Below are 27,731 nucleotides of genomic sequence, written 5' to 3'. Positions count from 1 at the left end.
GAATGTGATTCTATATTATCGATTTTTTATTTCGGTAGAAAATGTTGTCAAAATTTTATTTCTATATAGAATTTTTGCAAAATTTTATTTTTATAGAAAATTTTGTCAAAAATTTATTTCAATTGAAAATTTTGTCAAAATTTTATTTCTATAGGAAATTTTTGCAAAATTTTATTTCTATAGAAAAAATTTTGCAACATTTTTTTTCTACAGATTTTTTTTTGCAAAATTTTATTTCTATAGAAAATTTTTGCAAAATTTTATTTATATAGAAAATTTTGTCAAAATTTTATTTTCTTTAAAATTTAGTTCTTGACAATAATTTTCCAGTGAAATTTTTGTTGAATTTTAGTAAAAAGTACCTTTCCGCTCAAAAAATACCTTTTTTGTACTTTCTTAAAAATTGTATTTTCCATCCCTGAGTAACTGGCAAAGTGACCAAAATTTTTAAAAGAATATGCACGTTTGGAAATATCTCTTTATTGCACTCTCCAAGTGTTTCCATCGCTGAATTAGGCAGGTTCTTTTCGCAGGTTTTGTGCCATTTCATTTACACATGTGTGTTTGGCTGTTTCGTTGTTGTTGCTATGGCCAAACAAAGCGAGTCATGTTCACAAAAAGAACAACAAACAGAAATAAAAAGCAGAAATACATTTTCCAAAAATGAAATTTGTGGTGCGAGAACAAAAACAATTTGTTTTTTTCGACCGTCGTTTGACGGGCTTTTCAACTAGTATTCTATGATTTGTGCAAGTTTTATAGGTAAGCGTTTTTCAAAATAAAACCTCCAGCTTTTCTTCAACATCTTCGATAAGATTTTTCTATGCAGCTAAAAAAATATATTTATTTATATAAAAATATTCATTCATTTCGGGGGGGTTTGATCCCCCTCATCCCCCCCCCCTGAATACGGCCTTGAACCTTCTCGATTATTTTCTTCTGTTGAACCAACCAGATTGTTCCAAAAACATTAGCAGACTGCTTAAGTTAACGTTTTCCAGGTCCGCTAGTAATCTGAAGCTATATGCTCCTAAAATTTGCTTACGCCTTACACAAAATGCAGGACACTCACACAAGAGGTGTTTTATTGATTCCTTTTCCTCCCCATCATGACAGCTCATACAATAGTCATTATACTTCGCACCAATAGTTTTTGCAAAATCGCCTATCAGGCAGCGACCCGTTATAGCAGATATCAGGAGTGATATCTGGCGTCTCGAGAACACTAGCATATCTAGTGTGCGGTTTAAGTTTAAATGGGGCCATATTTGCTTGGTGTCGTAATTGTAAGGGTTGTACAATTCTCCCATCGAACATTTGCCATCATGACAGCCTTCTCACGCAGTAAGAGCTTGCAGGTAGCCGGGGGCATACCAACAGATTCTAGTTTGGACTAGGAAAATAACTTTATTTTAGAGAAATGCGTCTTCTATGCTAAGCAAAATTTGTATTCGTGTTTTAAAGACATGAAATCTTTGACCTCACGACAATATTTTTTCAGTGTAGTAACACAACGTATCAAATTTCAATCGGATCGGATGAAATTTCCTTCTCCAAGAGGATCCGCAAGGAAAATCTGGTGATCACTACAAACACTGCACCATTTCGAGCCTTTACTTGCCGAACCATTTCAGGTATTATTACAGTTTTTTATTAGTATACTACCAGTATTATGATAACAATTTATGGTGAGATACACACACACATTTTGTTCATAGTTTTTTATCCAATACATTGGAGTTGGTTTAGGTTTTTATATAATTAGCTTCAGTAGACTCTTTCTCCCTTGATAAAAATCCAGCAGTGTGAATAGGCGGCTTTATTATTAGAAGAGTTTGTTTTTAAAAACTCCAAATCGTCACACGGCATCCTATCCATATATCGTCGTTACATAATATCCATTTAAATTTTACGGCATTTAAAAAGGAAAGCATTAACACAATTAACACAGTTGTGACCATTGTTCAAATGTGTTTGGATATAAAATTTATAGATTTTAAATTCAGTTTTTATACTAAATAAAACCTTCCGGCTATCATTATCACCTCCATAGCTTAAATGCACTCTAATTGAATAAGTAAACTTAAAATTCAATCAGTCGGTTTGGAAAACCGGTATCGTCGATACGTTTAGAGATAACAGATATTTTTTTTGTTTTCAATTTGATAGGATTCGATAGGTAGGTACTTAAGATGAGTAAAACCATTTAAATTGATTGTCTCTCCTTCCATAAATAGCACGAATAATAATAATACAAAAAATAATACGATAAGATGTTGGATAGTTTCGTAAATAATTAAGTCCATGCACTGTCGGGGGTCACGTGACTTCAAAATTATTTATCGTTTTTCAATTGGACAGATATATGGAACACTTACACTTTGGCTATGCGTTGGTAATGCATATATGATTGTTCCGAATGCTTGGAGGACATTCCATCCACATCGTATCGGTGTGCCATTTTTCCAAAAAATATTTAGTTAATTTAAAAACAATTACGATTTCCAATTACTTTGAAATATTTAAGCCTATTTTATTTTCTCTTCAAGTTATCCTTCACAATGGCCATTCTTTTTATTTAGGGTTATATTTTTGTAATTTTCACAATTTTCGTTTTTTCAAAACTAACGATGCGAATTTCGAATGTTCTCCTCTCAATGAAATGAGAAGCCGCCCGTTCCGATTGATCGTTTAAAGTTAACTAAAAATTTATAACATTACTGGTACTGTAAAAAGCTTCTGTTGTTATCTCCTTACCAATTTTATATATTCAAAATCATATTCTATTGGGCGGGAAGACGTGTTAATTGTTACTCCCAATAATTCGGGTATAACTATTTAAACATTAATTTGTTTAACTATTGGAATCTATATACTTTTAAATACTTTGTTAATTTCATTGTTATTGTTAACGAAGCGTTTTATAGTGGCGCTCTGATGAACTTTTTTCCTGCAATTTTTTTAGGTTGTGAAATCACGTGCTTAATTCGTACGAGGTGAGAAATACAAACGATTGGGCGATTGTTGCTATTGCAAACAAATTATGTTCATGGTATGGTTTTGTTTTTAATGTGGCAATATTACTTTCTAATAAGAAAATTGTTTTGCAGTGTAATTCAGGCGCGTGGAGTGCCTAAATCAGGAAGTAGCAGAATTATTTTCCCCTAAACTAACGCAAAATCTTTACAAAAAAAGAAAAGAAAAAAAAGTTTGGTATATTGATAACGCAAACGTTGTTGTTGGTTAGAATTTTTCAAGAACTTTTGTAAAGTTTATACTTGCATCTCCAAACAAGGTTTTGTTACAAATTACATTTCTCGTGTAAACAAACGCATTATTTTTATATTAACTGCTGTACACCGAAAGAATTCCATTCGTTTATTTTACGAAGAATTATTCATTTCCTATTCTTCGTGACTTCTTCATTAAAACGACGAAATTTTCATTGATTTTACGAAGAACATTTTTCGAATATACGAAGCGTCCACGAAATATTCTACATTAACTTTTCTTCTTAAAAAGTTCGTATTTGTTACGAAACTTACTTCATTCATTTCATGACTTTTGTGAAGAATTTGCGAATATTTTACGAAACATTCTGCATTAAAATTTCTTCATAAAAAGTACGAAACATTTTCTTTGAAATAACGAAGAGGTTTCATTGAAGTTGTAAAATGTCCGTTCGCAACATAAAATTGTCTTTGATAATGTGCTTGAGTGTTTTCTTTTATTCAATTTTTTAGTGCATGTCAATGCTACTTCTCACTTGGGTGACAGCATGCCATGAATAAAAGTGAAGTAACCAAACAAAAAGTTATTCAAAAACTTAAGATGTAATGTAATGATGATATTTTTCAAACTTGTTACTACAACCAAATGCACCAGGGCTGTGGAGTCGGAGTCTGAAGATTTTGCTGGAGCCGGAGCCGTAAAAATTTTGCTCGACTCCGACTCCGGCGAAACAAAATTTGAAAAACACTTCATATCGTCGTAACTACACTGTTAGAAAAATATGTTTTTCATATGTTCCGATATAAACAAAATGTGTTTCGGGCACAACTTTTAAACACAATATATTTAAGATCCAACATGTAATGTTCCTAAACTAACACTAAATGTTTGGGACACTATGTTAATATGTTTCATAAAAATAATATGTGTGAATGTAAACATATATAAATTTACAAATTTCGAGTAAACATATATATGTTTACAATTTCTGTGAAACGGTTGTATGTTGTTTCGGAAAACTGCTTTATGATTAGGCCAAAAATTTGATATGCTTAAGTCTAAATATTATTTAATTTGAATATTAGAGTGAGTATTCGGAGTAAAGAGAATAGACATTCGGAACCAAGAGCATAGAGATTTGAAAAAAAAACAGCATGTGTTTTCGCCTTGGGAGGAGAATTTTTTGTAGTTATGTGTGGACAAGTGTTTAGTTTATCATTTTGTCATTATAGACAAAACACCATAAGTTTTAAAGGCATTTAAAATGGTGTTAAATGCTAGTAAAAAACGGTTCACGCCTAAATAAATTTATGTGTACATTATAAAATTATTTATGATAAGCATACATACTCTTCTTTTGGTAGAGTTTTTGATTTTCTTCCAAAATTTCAAACTTTTATACCAAAAACAATTTTTTGTTATAAAATTGTTATTTTTGCAAAAAAATAATAATATTTTATTCAAAATCCATTTCGTTTATATTAAGCACTGTTTCTGACTGTAAATCTTTAATAACCCACATTTCGAAGTTTCATTATAAAAATTTAATATAGTATAAATGTCTAAATTACAAAAAAAAATTGGTTCGGTCGGAGCAGGAATTGAACCCACGACCCTTTGCATGCACAGCAGGCATGCTAACCACTGCTCCACGTGGCCAACAAATGTATGTTTCTTTTAAATAATGTTATAATTGTGTACTGGTGACTATAACTGCTACGTAGCCAAGTGGATAGTGTGTTGGCTTACAAACTGTATGGTCCTCGGTTCGATTCTCCGTTCAGGCGAAAGGTAAAATTTAAAAAATTTATAAAATTGAATAATTTCTTCAACATTATTTGTATTACAGAAAAAGGTACCAAGAACTAAAAAGTGAAAATTATGTTTGGGAAAATTCTTCCAAGCATATAATATTTTTGGCCTCAAAATGCTTCCAAGTATGTTCACATAAAACAAACATATTAATGTTTCGGCAATATCCAATAATATATGTGCTTCCTGCAAAATATGTTTGGAACATATGTTAGAGAAGCGATTTTTTTTGAGGGTGTAAAGAAATATTTCGACAAATTAGATTCCATTAGGGTGTTTAATCGAACAACGTAAAACGAAGTACTGGATTTCAGGACATTCAAAGTGTATTTATATGGGAAAAATTTCACGATGATATAAATAGTAGGTTTTACCAGAATATGGGCTGAATTGATCAATTTTATTGTCCTTCTTTAACATATTATTGTCCTTTTTTAACACATATTAAACTACAGATTTATGACCGTATATATACTCTTGATAAAGGTACAATTTTAAGGCAATATAGCGGTAGAACCTAACGTTCTTTTTTTGGCAGGCATGTCGAGTTGGAAGATGGGTCATACCGGACAATTTTGTGATACAGCACTTACATATAAACCAATCTTCCGATTTGGTTTACGAAATTTTTCCCAGTCTAAAATTTTCATAAGATTTGTCAGAAATTTTTAATGTAGAGTTGATTTGAGATCCATAAACAAATACGCAAAATTCCCGTCGGCCCATATTTTTTATATGGAGATAATTACTTGTGAAATCTCCATATATGTACAACCGATGTCCTTGGCAGCTATAATTTTAAATTAAAGCTCTTCCAAACTGACATCTGAGCCGGTCGTTTGGGAGAAAGTTTGTTTCATCAAAGCCACTCGAAATTCTTTACATTAAATTGATGGCCTCTAATGTCCATGATAGACCATTTATAAATCGATGTTTCAAAATTTTACTTCTATAGAAAGAATATTCGTAATTGTCATCTGTTGTATGGTAGTGGTTATTTAAAATTCCGCCTGTCCTAATTTATGACAGTTTATGTTTGTTTTATATATCTGACACATTATATTTTTTAACATCTAAACTTTCTGTCTGATTAGCCCGACATTTTGATGTTTGTGTATTTTTACACCCTTCACCACTACTGTGGTACAGGGTATAAGTTTGTGCATTTGTATATAACGCCAAGAAGTAGTAATCATAGGCCAACCTTTTAGTATACGGATCGGCTTAGAATTAAATTCTGAGTCGATTTAGCGATGTCCGTCTGTCTGTCTGTCTGTCTGTCTGTTGATGTATTTTTGAGTGCAAAGTACATCTTGTAGTTTTAGTCCGATTGTCCTAAAATTTGGTATAGAGTCCTGTTTCGGCTCAAAGACGATCACTATTGATTTTGGAAAAAATCGGTTCAGATTTAGATATAGCTGCCATATATATTTTTCACCGATCTGGTCATAATTGGCGTATATATGAACCGATCTTCCTCAAATTCCGTACATCTGAATATTTTATGAGTCTCGAAAAACTTGCAAAATATCAGCCAAATCGGTTCAGATTTAGATATAGCTCCCATATATAGCTTTCGCCTGATTTACACTCATTTGTCCACAGAGGCCAATTTTTTGCTCCGATTTAGTTGAAATTTTGTATAGGGAGTAGAATTAGCATTGTAACTATGCGTGCCAAATTTGGTTGAAATCGGTTCAGATTTAGATATAGCTCCCATATATATGTTTTTCTGATTTCGACAAAAATGGTCAAAATACCAACATTTTCCTTGTTAAATCGCCACTGGTTAGTCGAAAAGTTGTAAAAATGACTCTAATTTTCCTAAACTTCTAATACATATATATCGAGCGATAAATCATAAATAAACTTTTGCGAAGTTTCCTTAAAATTGCTTCAGATTTAAATGTTTCCCATATTTATACCTTGCGCCACACTGTGGAACAAGGTAAAGGGTGATTCTTTTGAGGTTAGGATTTTCATGCATTAGTATTTGACAGATCACGTGGGATTTCAGACATGGTGTCAAAGAGAAAGATGCTCAGTATGCTTTGACATTTCATCATGAATAGTCGAACGATCTGCCACAACGTCGAATTTTCAGTGAATGGGCCCTAGAAAAGTTGGCAGAAAATCCGCTTTTTTATCGACAAATTTTGTTCAGCGATGAGGCTCATTTCTGGTTGAATGGCTACGTAAATAAGCAAAATTGCCGCATTTGGAGTGAAGAGCAACCAGAAGCCGTTCAAGAACTGCCCATGCATCCCGAAAAATGCACTGTTTGGTGTGGTTTGTACGCTGGTGGAATCATTGGACCGTATTTTTTCAAAGATGCTGTTGGACGCAACGTTACGGTGAATGGCGATCGCTATCGTTCGATGCTAACAAACTTTTTGTTGCCAAAAATGGAAGAACTGAACTTGGTTGACATGTGGTTTCAACAAGATGGCGCTACATGCCACACAGCTCGCGATTCTATGGCCATTTTGAGGGAAAACTTCGGAGAACAATTCATCTCAAGAAATGGACCGGTAAGTTGGCCACCAAGATCATGCGATTTGACGCCTTTAGACTATTTTTTGTGGGGCTACGTCAAGTCTAAAGTCTACAGAAATAAGCCAGCAACTATTCCAGCTTTGGAAGACAACATTTCTGAAGAAATTCGGGCTATTCCGGCCGAAATGCTCGAAAAAGTTACCCAAAATTGGACTTTCCGAATGGACCACCTAAGACGCAGCCGCGGTCAACATTTAAATGAAATTATCTTCAAAAAGTAAATGTCATGGACCAATCTAACGTTTCAAATAAAGAACCGATGAGATTTTGCAAATTTTATGCGTTTTTTTTTAAAAAAAAGTTATCAAGCTCTTAACAAATCACCCTTTATTATAAGTTAGTGCATATGTTTGTAACACCCAGAAGTAGACGAGGTAGACATATGGTGTCTTTGGCAATAATGCTCAGGGTGGTTCCCTGAGTCGATATAACCATGTCCGACTGTCCGTCCGTCCGTCTGTCTGTGAACACATTTTTGTGATCAAAGTCTAGGTCGCAATATAAGTCCAATCGACTTCAAATTTGGCACGAGTTCCTTTTTTGGCTCAGAATAGAACCCTATTAATTTTGGAAAAAATCGGTTCAGATTTAGATATAGCTCCCATATATATATATTTCGCCCGATATGGACTTATATGGCCCCAGAAGCCATAGTTTTACCCTAATTTGCTTAAAATTTTGCACAAGAAGAACAATTAGTACTATAGTCAAGTTGTCAAATTTTTTTGGAATCGGTTCAGATTTAGATATAGCTCCCATATATATCTTTCGCCCGATATGGACTAATACGGTCCCAGAAGCCAGAGTTTTACCCCAATTTGGTTGAAATTTTGCTCTAGGAGTACAATTAGTAGCGTAGTCAAGTGTGCCAATTTTTTTTTAAATCGGTTCAGATTTAGATATAGCTCCCATATGTATCGTTTGCCCGATTTACACTCATATGACCGCAGTGGCCAATCTTTTACTCGGTTTTAATTGAAAATTTGCACAGGGAGTAGAATTAGCATTGTAGCTATGCGTGCCAAATTTGGTTGAAATCGGTTCAGATTTAGATATATCTCCCATATATAGCTTTCGCCCGATTTACACTCATATGACCACAGAGGGCAATTTTAAACTCCGCTTTAGTTGAAATTTTGCACAGGGAGTAGAATTAGCATTGTAGCTATGCGTGCAAAATTTGGTTCAGATTTAGATATATCTCCCATATATAGCTTTTGCCGCATTTACACTCATATGACCACAGAGGCCAATTTTTAACACCGATTTAGTTATATATAGCCCCCAACACATTTGACGGATGTGATATGGTATCGAAAATTTAGATCTACAAAGTGTTGCAGGGTATAATATATTCGGCCCCGCCCGACTTTAGACTTTCCTTACTTGTTTTTTACCAAAATTGTGTTCCACCCTCGTGCATTACCCAACTTAAATTTTGAGTCTATAGATTTTGTAAAAGTCTATCAAATTCTGTCCAAATCGAGTGATATTTAAATGTATGTATTTGGGACAAACCTTTATATATAGCACCCAACACATTTGACGGATGTGATATGGTGTCGAAAATTTAGATCTACAAAGTAGTGCAGGGTATAATATAGTCGGCCCCGCCCGACTTTAGACTTTCCTCCTTGTTCGTTTTCATATAGATTTATTTTTTATAAAATGCCTAAATAGACCAATACCAGGATTTTACTTCTTAAACTTCTGGAAGCTTAATTATTTTTTAAAATTTTGTGTTTTTATAACTTCATATTCTGGAGATTGTTGTTATCTACCCATATTTTGATGTGGTTCTATATATATATAGCCTTGTGTCGTATTTTAATTTATTGGCCCTAAATTAAAATGTAGAGTTCATTACACCCCTAAAATGCTGAGATTTGTCGTCGAGTCGTATCAGAAATTAGAGTTCTTTTTTGACATATAAACACATATGGCAAAATAGAATACTTAAATCGGTCTATTTTTGGAACACTTCACTTTAAAATTACAATTGGAATACTGTTAAAATGATATTTAGGTACACCACCTGGAGTCCACTCCGGAGTCGGAGTCGAGGCTAATAAGAAATGCTGGAGTCGGAGCCGAAGTCGAGCAAAATGGACTCGACTCCACAGCCCTGCTTTGGACTATATTTTTTTTTTCTAAAAGTTCGAACACAAAAGTACGGAATTGTTTCGTTAAAAGTACGTAACAATTTCATAAGAAGTATGAAAAATTTTCGTAAAAAGTACGAAACAATTTCATAAAAAGAACGAAATTGTTTCATAAAAAGTATACAACTTTTTTTATAAAAAGTACGAATTTGTTTCTTCCAAACAACGAAAAATTTGGAAGAACTTTTCTTCGTAAAAAGAACGAAATATTTCGTGCTTTTAATGAAAAGTTTATTTGGTTGTAAAACAATGACAAATTTCGTACTTTCAACGAAAATGTTCGTTCTTTTTACGAAGAATTCTTCATTAACCATTCTTCGAAAATTCTTCATAAAAACAACGAAAATTTCATTCGTTTTCGAACGAAACATCCAGGAAATATTCTACATAAACTTTTCTTCGTAAAAAGTTCGTACTTTTAACGAAACTTACTTCAAATTTCATGACTTTTGTAAAGAAGTTTTTACGAATTTATGAATATTTTACGAAAAACAATCTGCGTTAAAATTTCCTCATAAAAAGTACGAAACATTTTCTTTGAAATAAGGAAGGAGTTTCATTACAGTTGTAAAATAACCGTTCGCGACATAAAATTGTCTTTGATAATGTGACGGTATGTTATGCATAAAATCGAAGCAACCAAACTAAAAGTTATTCTACAACTAAAGATGTAAAGTAGTGGTGTCATTTTTCAAACTTGTTACTACAACCAAATGCAGTTTGGACTACAATTTTTTTTTTAATGTTCGAACATTTTTCACAAAAAGTACGAAAGTTTTTCATAATAAGTACGAAATTGTTACATTAAAAGTACGTAACAATTTCATAAAAAGTATGAAAATTTTTCGTAAAAAGTACGAAACAATTCCGTAAAAAGAACGAAATTGTTTCATATAAAGTATACAACTTTTTCATAAAAAGTATGAAACTTTTTCATAAAAAAGTATGAAGTAATTTTTTACAAACTACGAAAATTTTGGAAGAACTTTTCTTCATAAAAGAAACGAACTATTTCGTACTTTTAATTAAAAGTTTCTTTGATTGTAAAACAATGACAAATTTCGTACGAAATTTTTCGTTTTTTTTGCGAATAATTCTTTCGTTGCACATGATTTTTTGAAATTCCCATCCCTTCGGTAAAGTTATATATATTTGAAGTAAGGTAGATGTTAATTATGGTAAATCAAATAGGGTTGATTTAAATAAATGTTCTTTACAGTGACATAAATGTTGAATCAAAGGCATGACAACTAAATATCATTTGTTTCAATTACGCAAGAAATTAGTTCTACAGTAGGCAACGGATATAAGCACATCTCATATAAAAAAAACGCATATAAGAAAATTTTATCAAAGCACCATGTTTTTTGGCACGAAAAAAGTTTCATATAAGAAAAAACTCTATAAGACAAAATTGACAAAACAAAAATGTTTTGCAATCACGCGAGATATTGAAAATATAACTCATATAAGAAAATTTGATTTGGTGATTGGTCGTTTTTTTGTACCAAAAACAGGAATAGAAAGAAGAGGAAATAAAGACACTAAAAATAAATTAAGCAGATAACAAGCAGCTTTTAAAACATTACCTGAAAAAAAGCATGCCCGGTTCCAAAGATTTTGTCTTTACTTTAATAATTTTGGTATTGATTCCGAGCCAAAGAAGCGGAGATTACAAGTAAGGATGCTTTTAACACACAATTCACTTTTAAATTTGGGTTTTGTGTACCTGCTTCTAGGAAGCAAATTTACATTTTTCGTTTTTCATCTTTTTTTCTTCATATGCTATCAAAATCCTTTAAAAACGAGTTATCGACAACTATATTTTCCAAATGCGGACTCGATTTCCAGTAGAAATTAGGCTATGTTTCAAGTAAAATAAGGTGTTGGAAAACATGTCCTATTTTTGAACGATTTTTTGCTTTGTAGAAAAGACAACAAATTTAAAGACAATTTCATTAATTTGACCTTACCAGAAAATTTTTCTTTCGTATTATGATACCCATTTTTAAGTCAAATTATTTAATTATAAGTACAACACGACTTCATTGAAAAGTTTATCGACAAGGAAAAGCTTTATATTAGAGAAATGCGTCTTCTATGCTAAGCAAAATTTGCATTCGTATTTTAAGGACATGAAATCTTTGGCCTCACGACAATATTTTTTCAGTGTTATAAGAACCTTTTGAATGACATAACTTGATTTTTTTAAATTTATTTTATTTTTATTCTATGGCAAAATGAAGTTATTATTAAATTTTCTTTTATTTTAATAAAAATATTTGAAAACTATGAAACGATTTTGTTTATTTCCAAAACGGAATTTTTATAAAATATATTCCTAAAAGAAATAATTTTCTTATATCCATATGTATGCTTATAAGAAACTTTTTCCCTATAGGAAAAAACGCCTGGAAGAAAATATTTATTTTTCTGATTTTCTTATACCCGTTATATCCGAAAAATACACCGAAAGAATTATGTTCGTAAAAAAACTTCTTTATGAGCGAGAGACTCACGCAAAAAAGAATACTTCTAACGTACGTTTCACGACAGTTCCCATGACTCACAATAATTTTTAGACTCCCCAAATTTCTCGTTATTTACTACAATTTCCTTTATTCGAGAAACACGAATACACATGCACCAAATAAAAAGCCGTACTCACATGCTCACGCAAAAACATACAAAAAAACTTCTAAAGACTAATGTACGATTCACGACAGTTCCCATTTATAGACTTACGAAAATTCTAGTTATTTACTACAATTTCCTTTATTCGAGAAACACGAATGTTGAAGAAAATTTCGTTGAAAGTACGAACTTTTTACGATGAAAAGATAAAAAATATGATTCAATCACGATATTAATTGATCCAATTAATTTTCTAATTCGTTTACAAAAATGATAGTATCAATCACGGTTTTAATTGGCAATACAAAAATTCGTGATTAAAAGGTTAATTTATTTCTTTTGAAAATTTCAATTAATTTTTAATTGATACAGTTAAACATTTAATTGATGTTGATTGCAAAACTCAATAATTATTTAAAATTAAAAACGTAACTATTTTCAATCACTTTTTTAACTGACTTAGGGTTTTTAGTTTGATTAAAAAATTGATTGTTTCAAATAAATTTTTAAATAAAAATTTTAAAAAATTTCCATCACATTTTTTTAAACTGAATTAGCCTTCCGAGTTTGATTAAACTGTTGATTGTATCAAATATTTTTTTTAATTTAAGTGAGTGAGCAATACAATTGTTGTATTTCATGTTAAAAACGTCGTTTATCAAATAAAAGTTTGAACTAAACAAAAATAAAAAACAACGGTTGAAACACCCATTTTTCAAACGATTCTTTTCTTTCTTTTTGTGTGGACTATGTTAATCTATGAGAAATAGATGGCACGTTCCATTAAAAGCATCTGTAGCTGCCAGAGACACACAAAGATGGTATTCGTTAATTTTTTCTCTCGCCTTCCAGTTTCAGCAACATTTTCCTCTAGTATTATCCACCTATTCTTATATGAATGCTCGATAAATGTAAATGGTCAATGGTATTCATAATGAATTGCTCATGTTCTTTCAACATAGATTTTATTTGAATTGCCTTCTGATGTAGAAGAATATCCCATATTAATATATGGAAATATTCCAATCGATATGTTAATTATATGCGTAACTATGTGAAGTTGCAAATATTAACAATCGATCATTAATGAGCATTTTAGCACAATTTAAAAATAAATTGCAGATACAAATATGTGGTATGTAGGTGAAGCATATACTTATCAAAAGTATTGCACAATGGGCCAAAATTTATCATACAATCTTATTCACACATCTGTCTTACATTAGAGAATCAAAATAGATCTCGAAATTCAGTTAATCGACTTTATGTTATTATGTGAAGCAAAATCGTATACAAGGCTACTCTAGCGGAATTATTAGAAAATTTTGCATGTTACCACCTGCAAATTGAAGGATATATTACATAAAGCAGGAAAGTCACCTCACGTTAAGTCAAACTCTTTCCACCCAATACGTTTATACTCATTTCTACATAAAAAATTGGAGAGGCTAAAAGATATCTACATATGTATCTCATAACAAGTTTGCTCTGGAAATGACAACATGCTTACTTAAAAAAAAAAAGACTAATCTTTCCTCTTTATTCCTTTGTATACCCTCCACACATCGAAATATTGCTCTCAGACCCCATAACGTATATATATTCTGGGTCGTGGTGACATTCTGAGTCGATCTAAGCATGTCCGTCCGTCCGTCTGATTTGGCTTGCGGAGGCTATAAGAGAAGCATATTTCATCCGATCTGGCTGACATTTTTGGTACATGGTGTTGGTATATGACCTCTAAAAACCATGCAAAAATTGGTCCACATCGGTCCATAATTATATATAGCCACCATATAAATCGAACCCCAGATTTGGCTTGCGGAGCCTTTTAAGAAAAGCAAAGTTCATCCGATCCGGCTGAAATTTGAAACATGGTGTTGGTATATAGTCTCTAAGAACCATGCAAAAATTGGTCTACATCGGTTCATAATTATATATATCCCCCATATAAACCGATCCCCAGATTTGGCTTGCGTAGGCTCTAAGAGAAGCAAATTTCATCCGATTCGGTTGAAATTTGGTACGTGGTTTTCGTATATGGTCTTTAACAACTATGCCAGAACTGGTCCATATCGGTCCATAATTATATATAGCCCTTATATAAACCGATCCCCAGATTTGAACTCCGAAGCCTCTTGGAGGAGAAAAATTCATCCGATCCGGTTGAAATTTGGTACATTTCGCTCGATAACAAACAACCATGCCAAAATTGGTCCGTAACGATCTATATTATATATAGCCCCCAAAAATTTTATAATTTTTTAGAAAATTTTGTCAAAAATTTATTTCTATAGAAAATTTTGTCAATATTTTATTTCTATAGAAACTTTTGTCAGAATTTTATTTCTGTAGAAACTTTTGTCAAAAATGTTAATTCCATAGAAAATTTATGAAGCATTTCATAGTTGAAGAGGAATATTTTGCAAAATCTTACAAAACATCAATCTACCAAACGGTAAAAAATCTGCCATTTTTGGTAGACTCGTGTTCATAATTGTTTAAAGCCCCCATATACTCGTAAAGCGACCCCCATATTTCAAATCTGGCTCTATAATTACCCCACAAAAGTTCATATCGGTTCGTAATTATTTCTTCCCTATATATGTACCGGTCAAGAACTGTATATATACGTATTTAATCGACCTTTCTTTTGTCTACTATATGTCCCGGATGGACTAACTTACAATTTAGAAGATGATGTTAAGAAGTTTTAAGATGCTTTGCCATCGGCCGCAACCCAAGTAATTTGATTGTGGACGACCGTCTTTAGTAGAAGTTTCTATGCAATCCATGGTGGAGGGTACTAAAGATTCGGCCTGGCCGAACTTACGGCCGTATATACTTGTTATTTTTAATATTTCCATCTTTATTACTTTCTTTTGTAGTAAAAAATAGAAGTGCCTATTACATTATTTATATTTTAATTTTACCATTAATCCGGAAGGAGAATGAAATCACTAGTTTGAAGGAAGAGTTTTCGGAACTAAATTTCGGACAAACAAATCTTGTAACCAAAAATGGATTTTGGTGATAAAGGTTTGAACTTTTCCAAGAAATTTAAAAAATTAAATAAAAGAACTACGTTTCGGATACAACATAACGGTTTTTTACAATCTTTAGAACATGAAAGGATATTTGGTATTATATACTCACTGCGGTGTTGGAGGATTAACAATATTTAATAGTTCGGTGGGTGTTTGCGGTACTCGACGTATAACAATTTTACGTCCATCGGTGGATCCAATGCCAATTGAAGCCAATGATCTGACGGATGTTACATCTGAATAGATTTGATTAGCAACGCAATCGCGAAATAAATAGGAACTTGAATCATCTTGGTGTTGGATGAAACTGTTGACGGTTAGATCATTTGGATCTGAAAGATAAGCTTAAATAAAAAAGAAAAACAAATGAGAACGGAGTGGATTATATGATTTTTTTGGACGGTGAACATGTAGCATATTTGTCGCAAACATTTTATTCGACAACCATTTTATCTTTGGCGAGAAAAAAAATTTTTGCGGCAAAAATGATTCATGTTCCCCATCCAAAATTAATATGTTGTTCTAGAAGGCGATCATTTTCATGTATAAAAAATGTTTTTTTTTTTTTTGATTAAAATAATACAAAAAAACTTTAAAACAAAGATGCAAAATAATCGAAATAAGTCTTAGCAAACTGAATGTGGAAACAGACCCTAGATTTAAAGCTGTGTTTCATTTTTAAACATGTTCATTTAAAGAGTAACATATATCTTTAAATCAAAGAAATTCGACTTTAAAGCAGGGAAACAAGTTTTAAAGATTCGTGACCTAAATTTAATGAAAACAAGTATATACGGTCGTAAGTTCGGCCACACGGTGATTAGAGGACCACTCCAAAATTTAAATGTGGGAATCGGTTTATATGGAGGCTAGATGTATTTATGTACCGATATGGACCAATTTGTGTATAAATCATATACTGTTGTCGTGTACCAAATTTCCACCAAATTTTTTTTTTGATGAAAGCATTCAATGTGATCAAGGTGTACACTTGAATAGAGGTTCATAATTTCATAAAATTAAAAATGCGTCAAATCAATACACAAATGTTCTATAATACATCTGTACAATTCTTTTTTATACCCACCACCATAGAATGGTAAGTTTGATATACCATTCTATGGTATATAACTATACTATATAAAGTATATATATTCTTGATCTGGGAGAAATGCTAAGATGATATAAGCATGTCCGTCTGTCTGTTTGTCTGTTGTAATCACGCTTCAATAATGGCTCTATTGTCCTGAAATTTGGCACAGATTCGATTTTTGTTTGCAGGCAGGTCAAGTTCGAAGATGGGCTATATCGGTCCAAGTTTTGATATAGTCCCCATATAAACCGACCTCCCAATTTGGGGTCTTGGGCTTATAAAAATTGTATTTTTTTCCAATTTAGGACCATAAAATAGCCCCCATATAGACCGAGATCCCGACTTTATTTCTTGGGCTTCTAGAATCCTTCGTTTTTATCAAATTTGCCTGAAATTAGAAATCTAGAGGTACGAGTATGTTAGTACTATAAAGATGTGTTTCAAAAGTGGTTCGTATCGATCCATGTTTTGGTATAGCTCTGATATAGACCGATCTCCCGATTTTATTTCTTGGGCTTTTAGAAACTGTATTTACTATTCGATTTGTCTGAAATTTGAAATCTGGAAGTATTTTATGACCACAAATTGATGTGCAAAAATTGGGGTGTATCGGCCCATGTTTTTGTATAGCCCACATATAGACCGATCTCCCGATTTTATTTCTTTGGCGTCTAGAAACTATATTTTCTATCCGATTTGCTTGCAATTGAACATCTAGAGGAATTTTGAGACCACCACAAGGTGTGCTGAAAATGGTTCCTACACCCTCACAAAAAATCGCTTCTGTAACATATACTCCCAAACATATTTTGCTTCAAGCATATACATTTTTGGGTATTGCCCAAACATTTATATGTTTGATCTCTACCAATATATAATATGTTTGAAAGCATATTGGTCTAAACAATATATGTTTGGGTAGTCTAAGTTCCAAACATTTTGTATTTTTGCATCCAAATTCAATAATGTTGTCTTCCAAAAAACAATATGTTATTATGTGACCATATAATATGTTTGGAAGCATTTTGCACCCACAAATATTATATGCTTAAAAAAAATTCTCCCAAACAATATTGTGCTCAAAATTTTATTTATTTATTTATATATTTACAGTCATAATGAATTATGAAAATAAACAGGTAATATAGGTGCTAACAACATAGGTTTTCGACCTGAATGCTCAAAATTTTGTTTCTGCCCAATTGTATATTCCCCGACATCTTTCTCACTTCCACGAGATTTTTTAGTTCTTAGTAGAGGTCTGCACAATTCCATTTGTAAATGCAGAGTACACGTGTACTTGCTAAATGAGTACATATATTTGAGAGAGTCGCAAAACAATTGGTACACATTTTAATGAACACCAAAAGCCACGAGTAACTTCTTGTTGCTACTCTGATGTCTTCACTACCAACAAACACATATTCCTCTTTCTCTCTTATTGAAGTGTACTCAGAGTGATCACGTCGAGTATGTTGCGAGAACAAAACTTCATAGAGTACTCCATGTACCACGTACAGTTTCAGAAATACAAGAAAACAGTTACTCTCCATAATATATGTTTTCGGATTGATATAAAGAACGGCAAACGTTAAGGTAAGTGTGTGACATACATAAATATATGAAATATGTGATATACATACATATCTATGATTAATAATAATGGAAAGTTTTGCTTCGCACATAACTGAGCAATACTTGTGGTACCACGTGAAGTGAAGAGAAACCATGTTGTACTTTTTCTCAAGTACTTACATTTTTATTGTTCCTTTTTTTCGGAACACATATTGTTTCGGATAAGTACTTGGTGGTATTTGACAAGCAAGTGTTCTCTTCACTTCACTACTTGCGCTCTGAGAGAAAGACAGTGTGTGTACTATATTCGACAGCGAATTGCATACATGTAGTGAAAAGTTATTCGATGCAGACCTCTAGTTCTTAGCACCTTTTTCTGTAATACAAACATTGTAGAAGAAATTATTCAATTTTATGATTTTTTTATACCCTCCATCATAGGATGGGGGTATATTAACTTTGTCATACCGTTTGTAACACATCGAAATATTGCTCTAAGACCCCATAAAGTATATATATTCTGGGTCGTGGTGAAATTCTGAGTCGATCTAAGCATGTCCGTCCGTCCGTCCGTCTGTCGAAATCACGCTAACTTCCGAACGAAACAAGCTATCGACTTGAAACTTGGCACAGTTTCAGTAGGTCGGATGGTATTGAAAATGGGCCATATCGGTCCACTTTTACGTATAGCCCCCATATAAAGGGACCCTCAGATTTGGCTTGTGGAGCCTCTAACAGAAGCATATTTCATCCGATCGGGCTGAAATTTGGTATATGGTGTTGGTATATGGTCTCTAACAACCATGCAAAAATTGGTCCACATCGGTCCATAATTATATATGGACCCCATATAAACCGATCTCCGGATTTGGCTTGTGAAGCCTCAAAGAGAAGCAAATTGCATCCGATCCGGCTGAAATTTGGTACATGGTATTGGTATATGGTCTCTAACAACTGTGCAAAAATTGTTCCACATCGGTGCATAATTATATATAGCGCCCATATAAACCGATCCCCAGATTTGGCTTGCGAAGTCTCCAAGAGAAGCAAATTTCATCCAATCCGGTTGTAATTTTGAACATGGTGTTAGTATATGGTCTCTAACAACCATGCAAAAATTGGTCCACATCGGTCCATAATTATATATAGACCCCATATAAACCGATCTCCAGATTTGGCTTGCGAAGCCTCAAAGAGAAGCAAATTGCATCCGATCCGGCTGAAATTTGGTACATGATGTTGGTATATGGTCTCTAAGAACCATGCAAAAATTGGTCCACATCGGTCCATAATTATATATGGACCCCATATAAACCGATCTCCGGATTTGGCTTGTGAAGCCTCAAAGAGAAGCAAATTGCATCCGATCCGGCTGAAATTTGGTACATGGTATTGGTATATGGTCTCTAACAACTGTGCAAAAATTGTTCCACATCGGTGCATAATTATATATAGCGCCCATATAAACCGATCCCCAGATTTGGGTTGCGGAGCCTCAAAGAGAAGCAAATTTCATCCGATCCGCCTGAAATTTGGTACATGATATTGTTATATGGTCTCTAATAACCATACAAAAATTGGTCCACATCGGTTCATAATTATATATAGCCCCCATATAAGCCGATCCCCAGATTTGGCTTGCGAAGTCTCCAAGAGAAGCAAATTTCATCCAATCCGGTTGTAATTTTGAACATGGTGTTAGTATATGATCTTTAACAACCGTGCCAGAATTGGTCCATATCGGTCCATAATTATATATAGCCCCCATATAAAACGTTCTCCAGATTTGACCTCCGGAGCCTCTTGGAGGAGCAAAATTCATCCGATCTAGTTCAAATTAGGAACGTGGTGTTAGTATATGGTCGCTAACAACCATACAACAATTGGTCCAATCACACAAAAATAGGTCCATATCGGTTCATAATCATGGTTGCCACTAGAGCCAAAAATAATCTACCAAAATTTTATTTCTATAGAAAATTTTGTCAAAATTTTATTTCTATAGAAAATTTTGTCAAAATTTTAATTCTATAGAAAATTTTGTTCAAATTTTATTCGGTTCATAATCATGGTTGCCGCTCGAGCCAAAAATAATCTACCAAGATTTTATTTCTATAGAAAATTTTGTCAAAAGTTTATTTCTATAGAAAATTTTGTTAAAATTTTATTTCTGTAGAAATTTTTGTCAAAATTTTCTTTCTATAGAAAATTTTGTGAAAATTTTTATTTCTATAGAAAATTTTGTGAAAATTTTATTTCTATAGAAAATTTTATTTCTGTAGAAAATTTTGTCAAAATTTAATGTCTACTTTGTCAAACTGAATTATATACGTATTGGATCGATCTTTTTTGATTTAATATATACCACGTTTGGACTTACATACAATTTAGAAGATGGTGTTAGGAGGTTTTAAGATACCTTGCCATCGGCAAGCGTTACCGCAACTTAAGTAATTCGATTGTGGATGGCAGTGTTTAGAAGAAGTTTCTACGCAATCCATGATGGAGGGTACATAAGCTTCGGCCTGGCCGAACTTACGGCCGTATATACTTGTTTTTATTTTAATTTTACCTTTTACCGGACGGGGATTCGAACAGCGGACCACACAGTTTGTAAGGATCAAAGAAGTAGCTGATCAATTGCCCAAGGAAAAATAAAATGTTAATTTTGTAATAACAAGCAACAACCACCAACTTAATTCAATATCGCTCCCTGTTAAATAGCGCTCCAAACTACTAAACACATATATGTTTATAGGCTATTTCTAAATTAATATATGTTTGCATTCAAGCATATTATATTTACAAACATTTTATGTCCCAAACATAATATGTTCTAACATATTAACATATATGTCCCAAACATGTTATGCTAGTTTATGAACATTATATGCTTGCACTCAAAAATATTGTGTTTAAAAATTTGTGTTCCAAACATATAATGTTTATAGCCAAACATATGAAAAGCAGTCTTTTTCAACCATGTATCGGTCCATGTTTGGTATAGACAGTCTCCCGACTTTATTTATTGGGCTTCTATAATCCGTAGTTTTTATCAAATTTGCCTGAAATTAGAAATCTAGACGTATGTTAGTACCATAAAGATGTGTGTCGAAAATGGTTCGTATCGGTCCATGTTTTGGTATAACCCCAATAAAGACTGATCTCTGGATTTTACTTCTTGGACTTCTAGAATTCGTAGTTTTCACCCTACTTGTCTGAAATTGGAATTCTAGAGGTATTTGAGGACCATTACGAGGTGTGTCGAAAATGGTGAGTATTGGCCCATGTTTTGGTATAGCCGCCATATAGACCTACCTTCCGAATTTATTTCTAGGACTTCTAGAATCCGGCTGACCACAAATAGGTCAGCCGAAAATGGTATGTGTCGACCCATGGTTTGGTAAGGCTCCCACATAGAGCGATCTACAGATTTAATTCCTTGGGCTTTTAGGAACCGTAGTTTGTTTCCGATTTGCTCGAAAATGTAAATGTACTGATATTTTAGACCCTCAAAAATCTATATCGCATTTATTTTTACCGGTTTATTCCAATAATATTTTCCTCCGGAATGAAATTTTAGATAAATGAAATTCCTCTTTCGTATAAAGTATTTTCGTTTAGAGGAAATTAAAGCGATTTTTTTAAAAACGATTCAAACTTTGTCTCTAAAATTTGTGTCAAAAGAAAACTTTGCTTGTCTAAAATTTCGTTCCTCAGATAAGAAAACTCTTCTTTCAGTGTATAACAGGCGCGCTGATCATAAAAATTGCTTTAAACTGAAAGTAAAGTTTCCAGATTTTACTCTTCGTAATTATTTTAAAAGCGATTCAAACTTTATCTCTAAACTTTGTGTCAAAAGAAAACTTTGCTTGTCTAAAATTTCGTTCCTCAGAAAAGAAAAATCTTCTTTCAGTGTATAGCAGGCGCCTGATCATAAAAATTGCTTTAAACTGAATGTAAAGTTTCCAGATTTTACTATTCGTAATCATTTAAATAATGGTGGAAAAAATCTACAGATTTAAGATTTCAAATCAAGGCGTTATTTCATAATTTGAACTAATGTGCTTGGGAGAATATTTGTCATCAAACCCCCTGAAATTTTATATATTTATTATCACGTAACCCGCTACGACGTAGAGTTTTCAAAGTAAACTATTATATATGATTGAAGGTGGTGGGTATTTAAGATTCGGACCGGCCGAACTTACTGCTGTATATACTTGTTTTTTTTTTTTGCTAGGGCATTGAGTTTTAGCTGGCGTTACTAGTTTTTGTGGTGGGTGGTGATATGTTAGAATTGATAATATATTTTTGGTGCTTTTTATCATTCGGGAGTTGGCAACACTGCGGAAATCACTAGATTGATTTAGAAATTTACCACGTCCCAGAATACATAAACTTTATGGGGTCTGAGACCAATATTTCGATGTGTTATAAACGGAAAGACAAAACCAATATACCCGCATCCTATGGTGTAGGGTATAAAAAGTTAAAGCAATGATTATAATCATACTTATAATTATATAATTATAATTTGTATACCCTCCACCATAGGATGGGGGTATATTAACTTTGTGATTCCGTTTGTAACACATCGAAATATTGCTCTAAGGCCCCATAAAGTATATATTCTGGGTCGTGGTGAAATTCTGAGTCGATCTGAGCATGTCCGTCCGTCCGTCTGTTGAAATCACGCTTACTTCCGAACGAAACAAGCTATCGAATTGAAACTTGGCACAAGTAGTTGTTATTGGTGTAGGTCGGATGGTATTGCAAATGGGCCATATCGGACCACTTTTACGTATAGCCCTCATATAAACGGACCCCCAGATTTGGCTTGCGGAGGCTATAAGAGAAGTAAATTTCATCCGATCTGGCTGAAATTTGGTACATGGTGTTAGTATATAGTAACTAACAACAATGCAAAAATTGGTCCACATTGGTCCATAATTATATATAGCCCCCATATAAACCGATCCCCCGATTTGGCTTGCGGAGCCTCTAAGAGAAGCAAATTTCATCCGATCCGGCTGAAGTTTGGTACATGGTGTCAGTATATGATCTCTAACAACCATGCAAAAAGTGGTCCACATCGGTCCATAATTATATTTAGCCCCCATATAAACCGATCCCCCGATTTGGCTTTCGGAGCCTCTAGGATGAGCAAATTTCTCTTGGAAGACCAAAATTCATCTGATTCAGTTGAAATTTGGTACGTGGTGTTAATATATGGCCTCAAACACCAATGCAAAAATTGGTCGAAATAGGTCCATAATTATATATAGCCCCCATATAAACCGATCCCCAGATTTGACCTCCGGAGCCACTTGGAAGAGCAAAATTCATCCGATTCGGTTGAAATTTGGTACGTGATGTTAGTATATGGTATCCAACAACCATGCAGGAATTGGTTGATATCAGTCCATAATTATATACAGCCTCCATATAAACCGATCCGCAGACTTGACCTCTGGTGCCTTTTGGAGAAGCAAAATGCATCCGATCTAGTTAAAATTTGGTACGTGGTGGTACTATATGGTATTTAACAACCATGCCAAAAGTGGTCCATATCAGTCCATAATCATATATAGCCCCCATAAAAACCGATCCCGAGATTTGGTTTTGGAGCCTCTTGGAGCAGCAAATTTCATCCGAGTCAGTTGAAATTTAGTACATTGTGCTAGTATATGGCCGTTAACAACCATGCCTAACTAGATAAATCGATCCCCAATCACACAAAAATTGGTCCATATCAAGTTCATAATTGTATATAGCCCCCATATAAGCGACCTCCATATTTCAATTCTGGCTCTCTACGTACCGTGCAAAAGCCCATATTGATTCGTAATTATGTGTGGACTTACATATACATACCTTTTTTGTCTCATATATACCACGTATGGACTAACTCACTATTTAGAAAACGATGTTAAGCAGTTTTAAGATAACACAACCCAAGTTATTCGATTGTAGATGACAGTCTTTCGTAGAAGTTTCTACGCAATCCATGGTGGAGGGTACATAAGATTCGGCCTGGTCGAACTTACGGCCGTATATACTTGTTTTTAATTAACATTTTTTTAATTTGTCCTTCCTATTGTGTCAATTGGATGCCCCAAATATTAGATTGCATAATCATTCTTATCAGGACAATATCGTGTTGAGTTTACCTTAAAGTTGTATGTCTTTGATGTTAGAAAAATTGTTCTACATGTAAATAAAACTATGTTTGGTTTAAAGAAATATTTTGTATTGAATTCCATATTTGAATTAAAGACAAAAACTCTTCAAATAGGGGATATTAATATATGGAAGAGGAAAATGAGTACAGTATCCTATTTTTTATATTATGTATACTGAAAAAAATATTGACCTATTGTACAAGACTTTGCAACCAAAATTTTAGGTCAAGTAATTTGTACAATACTGAGGACAAATTCCGTTAAAATAAAGAAATTTTAATTAAGAGAAAGTTCATAATCATTGAATTAAAAATTGTCATCTTTCTATTTAATTTCATCTTTCCTTCGTTAAAGTGGTATGCTTTTGAAGTAAGCCAAATTTTCCTTAAAGTAAAGAAAAACATTTTTGATTTAAAGAAATAACGAATTTCAAGATGATAAGTTGGTTTCTAGAGAATATAATTTTAATAACTCAGTTCTGGAGATCATTTGTAAAACCTGACATGTTTCATCTGCAATAAGAAGCATTTGTTAAAAGTTTCAAGTCTATATCTTGTGTTGTTCTTTAGCTAGGTCGATTTCAATGGTCGGACGGCGGACATCACTAAATCGACTCAGACGATATTCGATCCATTATAAGCGAAAAGGCGAAGTTTGTAATTCGCTTTTTTAAAAATTCAAATATGTCTTAAAGTTGACGTGTAATTCAGATTATATCATCTAAATGTTTTTGTTTTAATTGCTGATTCATTTAAACACGGTGCATCCTCTTGCATGTACCCAAATGTTAGTATTGCGTGAGTTTTCACGAATTTTTCGAAATTTTGCAGTAATTAACAACTGTTAATAGAACATCAGAGGAAATTATGCTTTATTAACAGTTTAAAGAATATAATAGTAAAACAAGTATATACGGCCGTAAGTTCGGCCAGGCCGAAGCTTATGTACCCTCCATCATGGATTGCGTAGAAACTTCTTCTAAACACTTCCATCCAGAATCGAATTACTTAAGTTGCGGTAACGCTTGCCGATGGCAAGGTATCTTAAAACCTCCTAACACCATCTTCTAAATTGTATGTAAGTCCATACGTGGTATATATTAAATCAAAAAAGATCGATCCAATACGTATATAATTCAGTTTGACAAAGTAGACATAAAATTTTTACAAAATTTTCTACAGAAATAAAATTTTAACAAAATTTTCTATAGAAATAAAATTTTCACAAAATTTTCTATAAAAATAAAAATTTTGACAAAATTTTCTATAGAAAGAAAATTTTGACAAAAATTTCTACAGAAATAAAATTTTAACAAAATTTTCTATAGAAATAAACTTTTGACAAAATTTTCTATAGAAATAAAATCTTGGTAGATTATTTTTGGCTCGAGTGGTAACCATGATTATGAACCGAATAAAATTTGAACAAAATTTTCTATAGAAATAAAATTTTGACAAAATTTTCTATAGAAATAAAATTCTGACAATGATGAAAATTTTATTATGAACCGAATAAAATTTTAACAAAATTTTCTCTAGAAATAAAATTTTGACAAAATTTTCTATAGAAATAAAATGTTGGTAGATTACTTTTGGCTCTAGTGGCAACCATGATTATGAACCGATATGGACCAATTTTTGTGTGATTGGACCAATTTTGGTATGGTTGTTAGCGACCATATAGTAACACCACGTTCCTAATTTGAACCGGATCGGATGAATTTTGCTCCTCCAAGAGGCTCCGGAGGTCAAATCTGGAGAACGTTTTATATGGGGGCTATATATAATTATGGACCGATATGGACCAATTCTGCCACGGTTGTTAAAGATCATATACTAACACCCTGTTCCAAATTACAACCGGATTGGATGAAATTTGCTTCTCTTGGAGACTTCGCAAGCCAAATCTGGGGATCGGTTTATATGGGGGCTATATATAATTATGAACCGATGTGGACCAATTTTTGCATGGTTGTTAGAGACCATATACCAATATCATGTTCCAAATTTCAGGCGGATCGGATGAAATTTGCTTCACTTTGAGGCTCCGCAACCCAAATCTGGGGATCGGTTTATATGGGCGCTATATATAATTATGGACCGATGTGGACCAATTTTTGCACGGTTGTTAGAGACCATATACCAACATCATGTACCAAATTTCAGCCGGATCGGATGAAATTTGCTTCTCTTTTAGGCTCCGCAAGCCAAATCTGGGGATCGGTTTATATGGGGGCTATATATAATTATGGACCGATGTGGACCAATTTTTGCATGGTTGTTAGAGACCATATACCAACACCATATACCAAATTTCAGCCGGATCGGATGAAATATGCTTCTGTTAGAGGCTCCACAAGCCGAATCTGAGGGTCCCTTTATATGGGGGCTATACGTAAAAGTGGACCGATATGGTCCATTCAATACCATCCGACCTACATCGATAACAACTACTTGTGCCAAGTTTCAAGTCGATAGCTTGTTTCGTTCGGAAGTTAGCGTGATTTCAACAGACGGACGGACGGACGGACATGCTTAGATCGACTCAGAATTTCACCACGACCCAGAATATATATATACTTTATGGGGTCTTAGAGCAATATTTCGATGTGTTACAAACGGAATGACAAAGTTAATATACCCCCATCCTATGATGGAGGGTATAAAAATCATTTGTTCTCAAAATGCAATCGGAATTGGGCCAATTCGAATCGAAGATTTTGAAGCGGATATCTCATTTATTCTTTACTCTATCTTGCATAGATAAAAGCCTCGACCTTATATGTCCATCTTAGTAACTATGGATTATTACAGAAATTTCTGTTTTGATTGTATAACAGGGAAACGGGGAGACAGTGATCGCAATACAAGATTGTCAACCATCGCCAACGTGTACTATATCATGTCGAGAATTAAGTGAATTAAATAAACTTTTTGTTTATCATGAATAAGTTGACAGGCATTCAGCAAGAAGAAATTACAGGGTCCTAATATTTGGGGCCCAAATTAAGTAATCTGTGGGCTTTGCGAAATATTCTACAATTGTAAAGTTTAAAACTTTTTATTTACTTGTCCCATTTTAAAGAACTTGCACTAGTATACACGGAGAAAATATTTTTGGATTCAATCACGAAATTAATTGATCCAATTAATTATTAAATGAAATGACTTCAATCCCAGAAATGATAGTATCAATCACCAATACTACCGGTATCGAAAATAGGTAAATATTTTTCCACAAATTCAACAAAATATATTAGACATAAAATACATTTCAATAGTTAAACACAATTTCATAGTTTGAACGAGAAAATGAAGTTCAGAATTGCAAAAATGTCTTTACCACCATACGTATTAGAAGATGGGGGCATTTGTGGTAAAACTTACAAATCTTAAGAAATTCTTAACTGTTTTGTGGGAAATAAGAATTTTGTAAA

At 33.1% G+C, this 27,731-nt stretch overlaps 1 protein-coding gene across 5 annotated transcripts in view; it reads right to left on the bottom strand.

Annotated features, from left to right (window-relative positions):
• ine (solute carrier family 6 member inebriated) overlaps nucleotides 1–27,731 on the bottom strand; it is a 109,693-nt gene that overhangs the window by 47,327 nt on the left and 34,635 nt on the right. For 4 of the 5 annotated variants that reach the window (XM_075296164.1, XM_075296163.1, XM_075296165.1 and 1 more), the window contains exon 3: nucleotides 15,552–15,786. In XM_075296164.1, the coding sequence (XP_075152279.1) occupies nucleotides 15,552–15,786 (235 nt within the window). Of the gene's footprint in view, nucleotides 1–2,378; nucleotides 2,684–15,551; nucleotides 15,787–27,731 lie in introns of those variants that run through there. The other variant, XM_075296167.1, reaches the window with a different exon arrangement.

This window comes from Haematobia irritans, chromosome 2 (assembly GCF_050003625.1).
Source record: "Haematobia irritans isolate KBUSLIRL chromosome 2, ASM5000362v1, whole genome shotgun sequence".
NCBI lineage: Eukaryota > Metazoa > Arthropoda > Insecta > Diptera > Muscidae > Haematobia > Haematobia irritans.
Note: the sequence above shows the minus strand (reverse complement) of the source record. Positions and strands in the feature narration are given on the sequence as shown.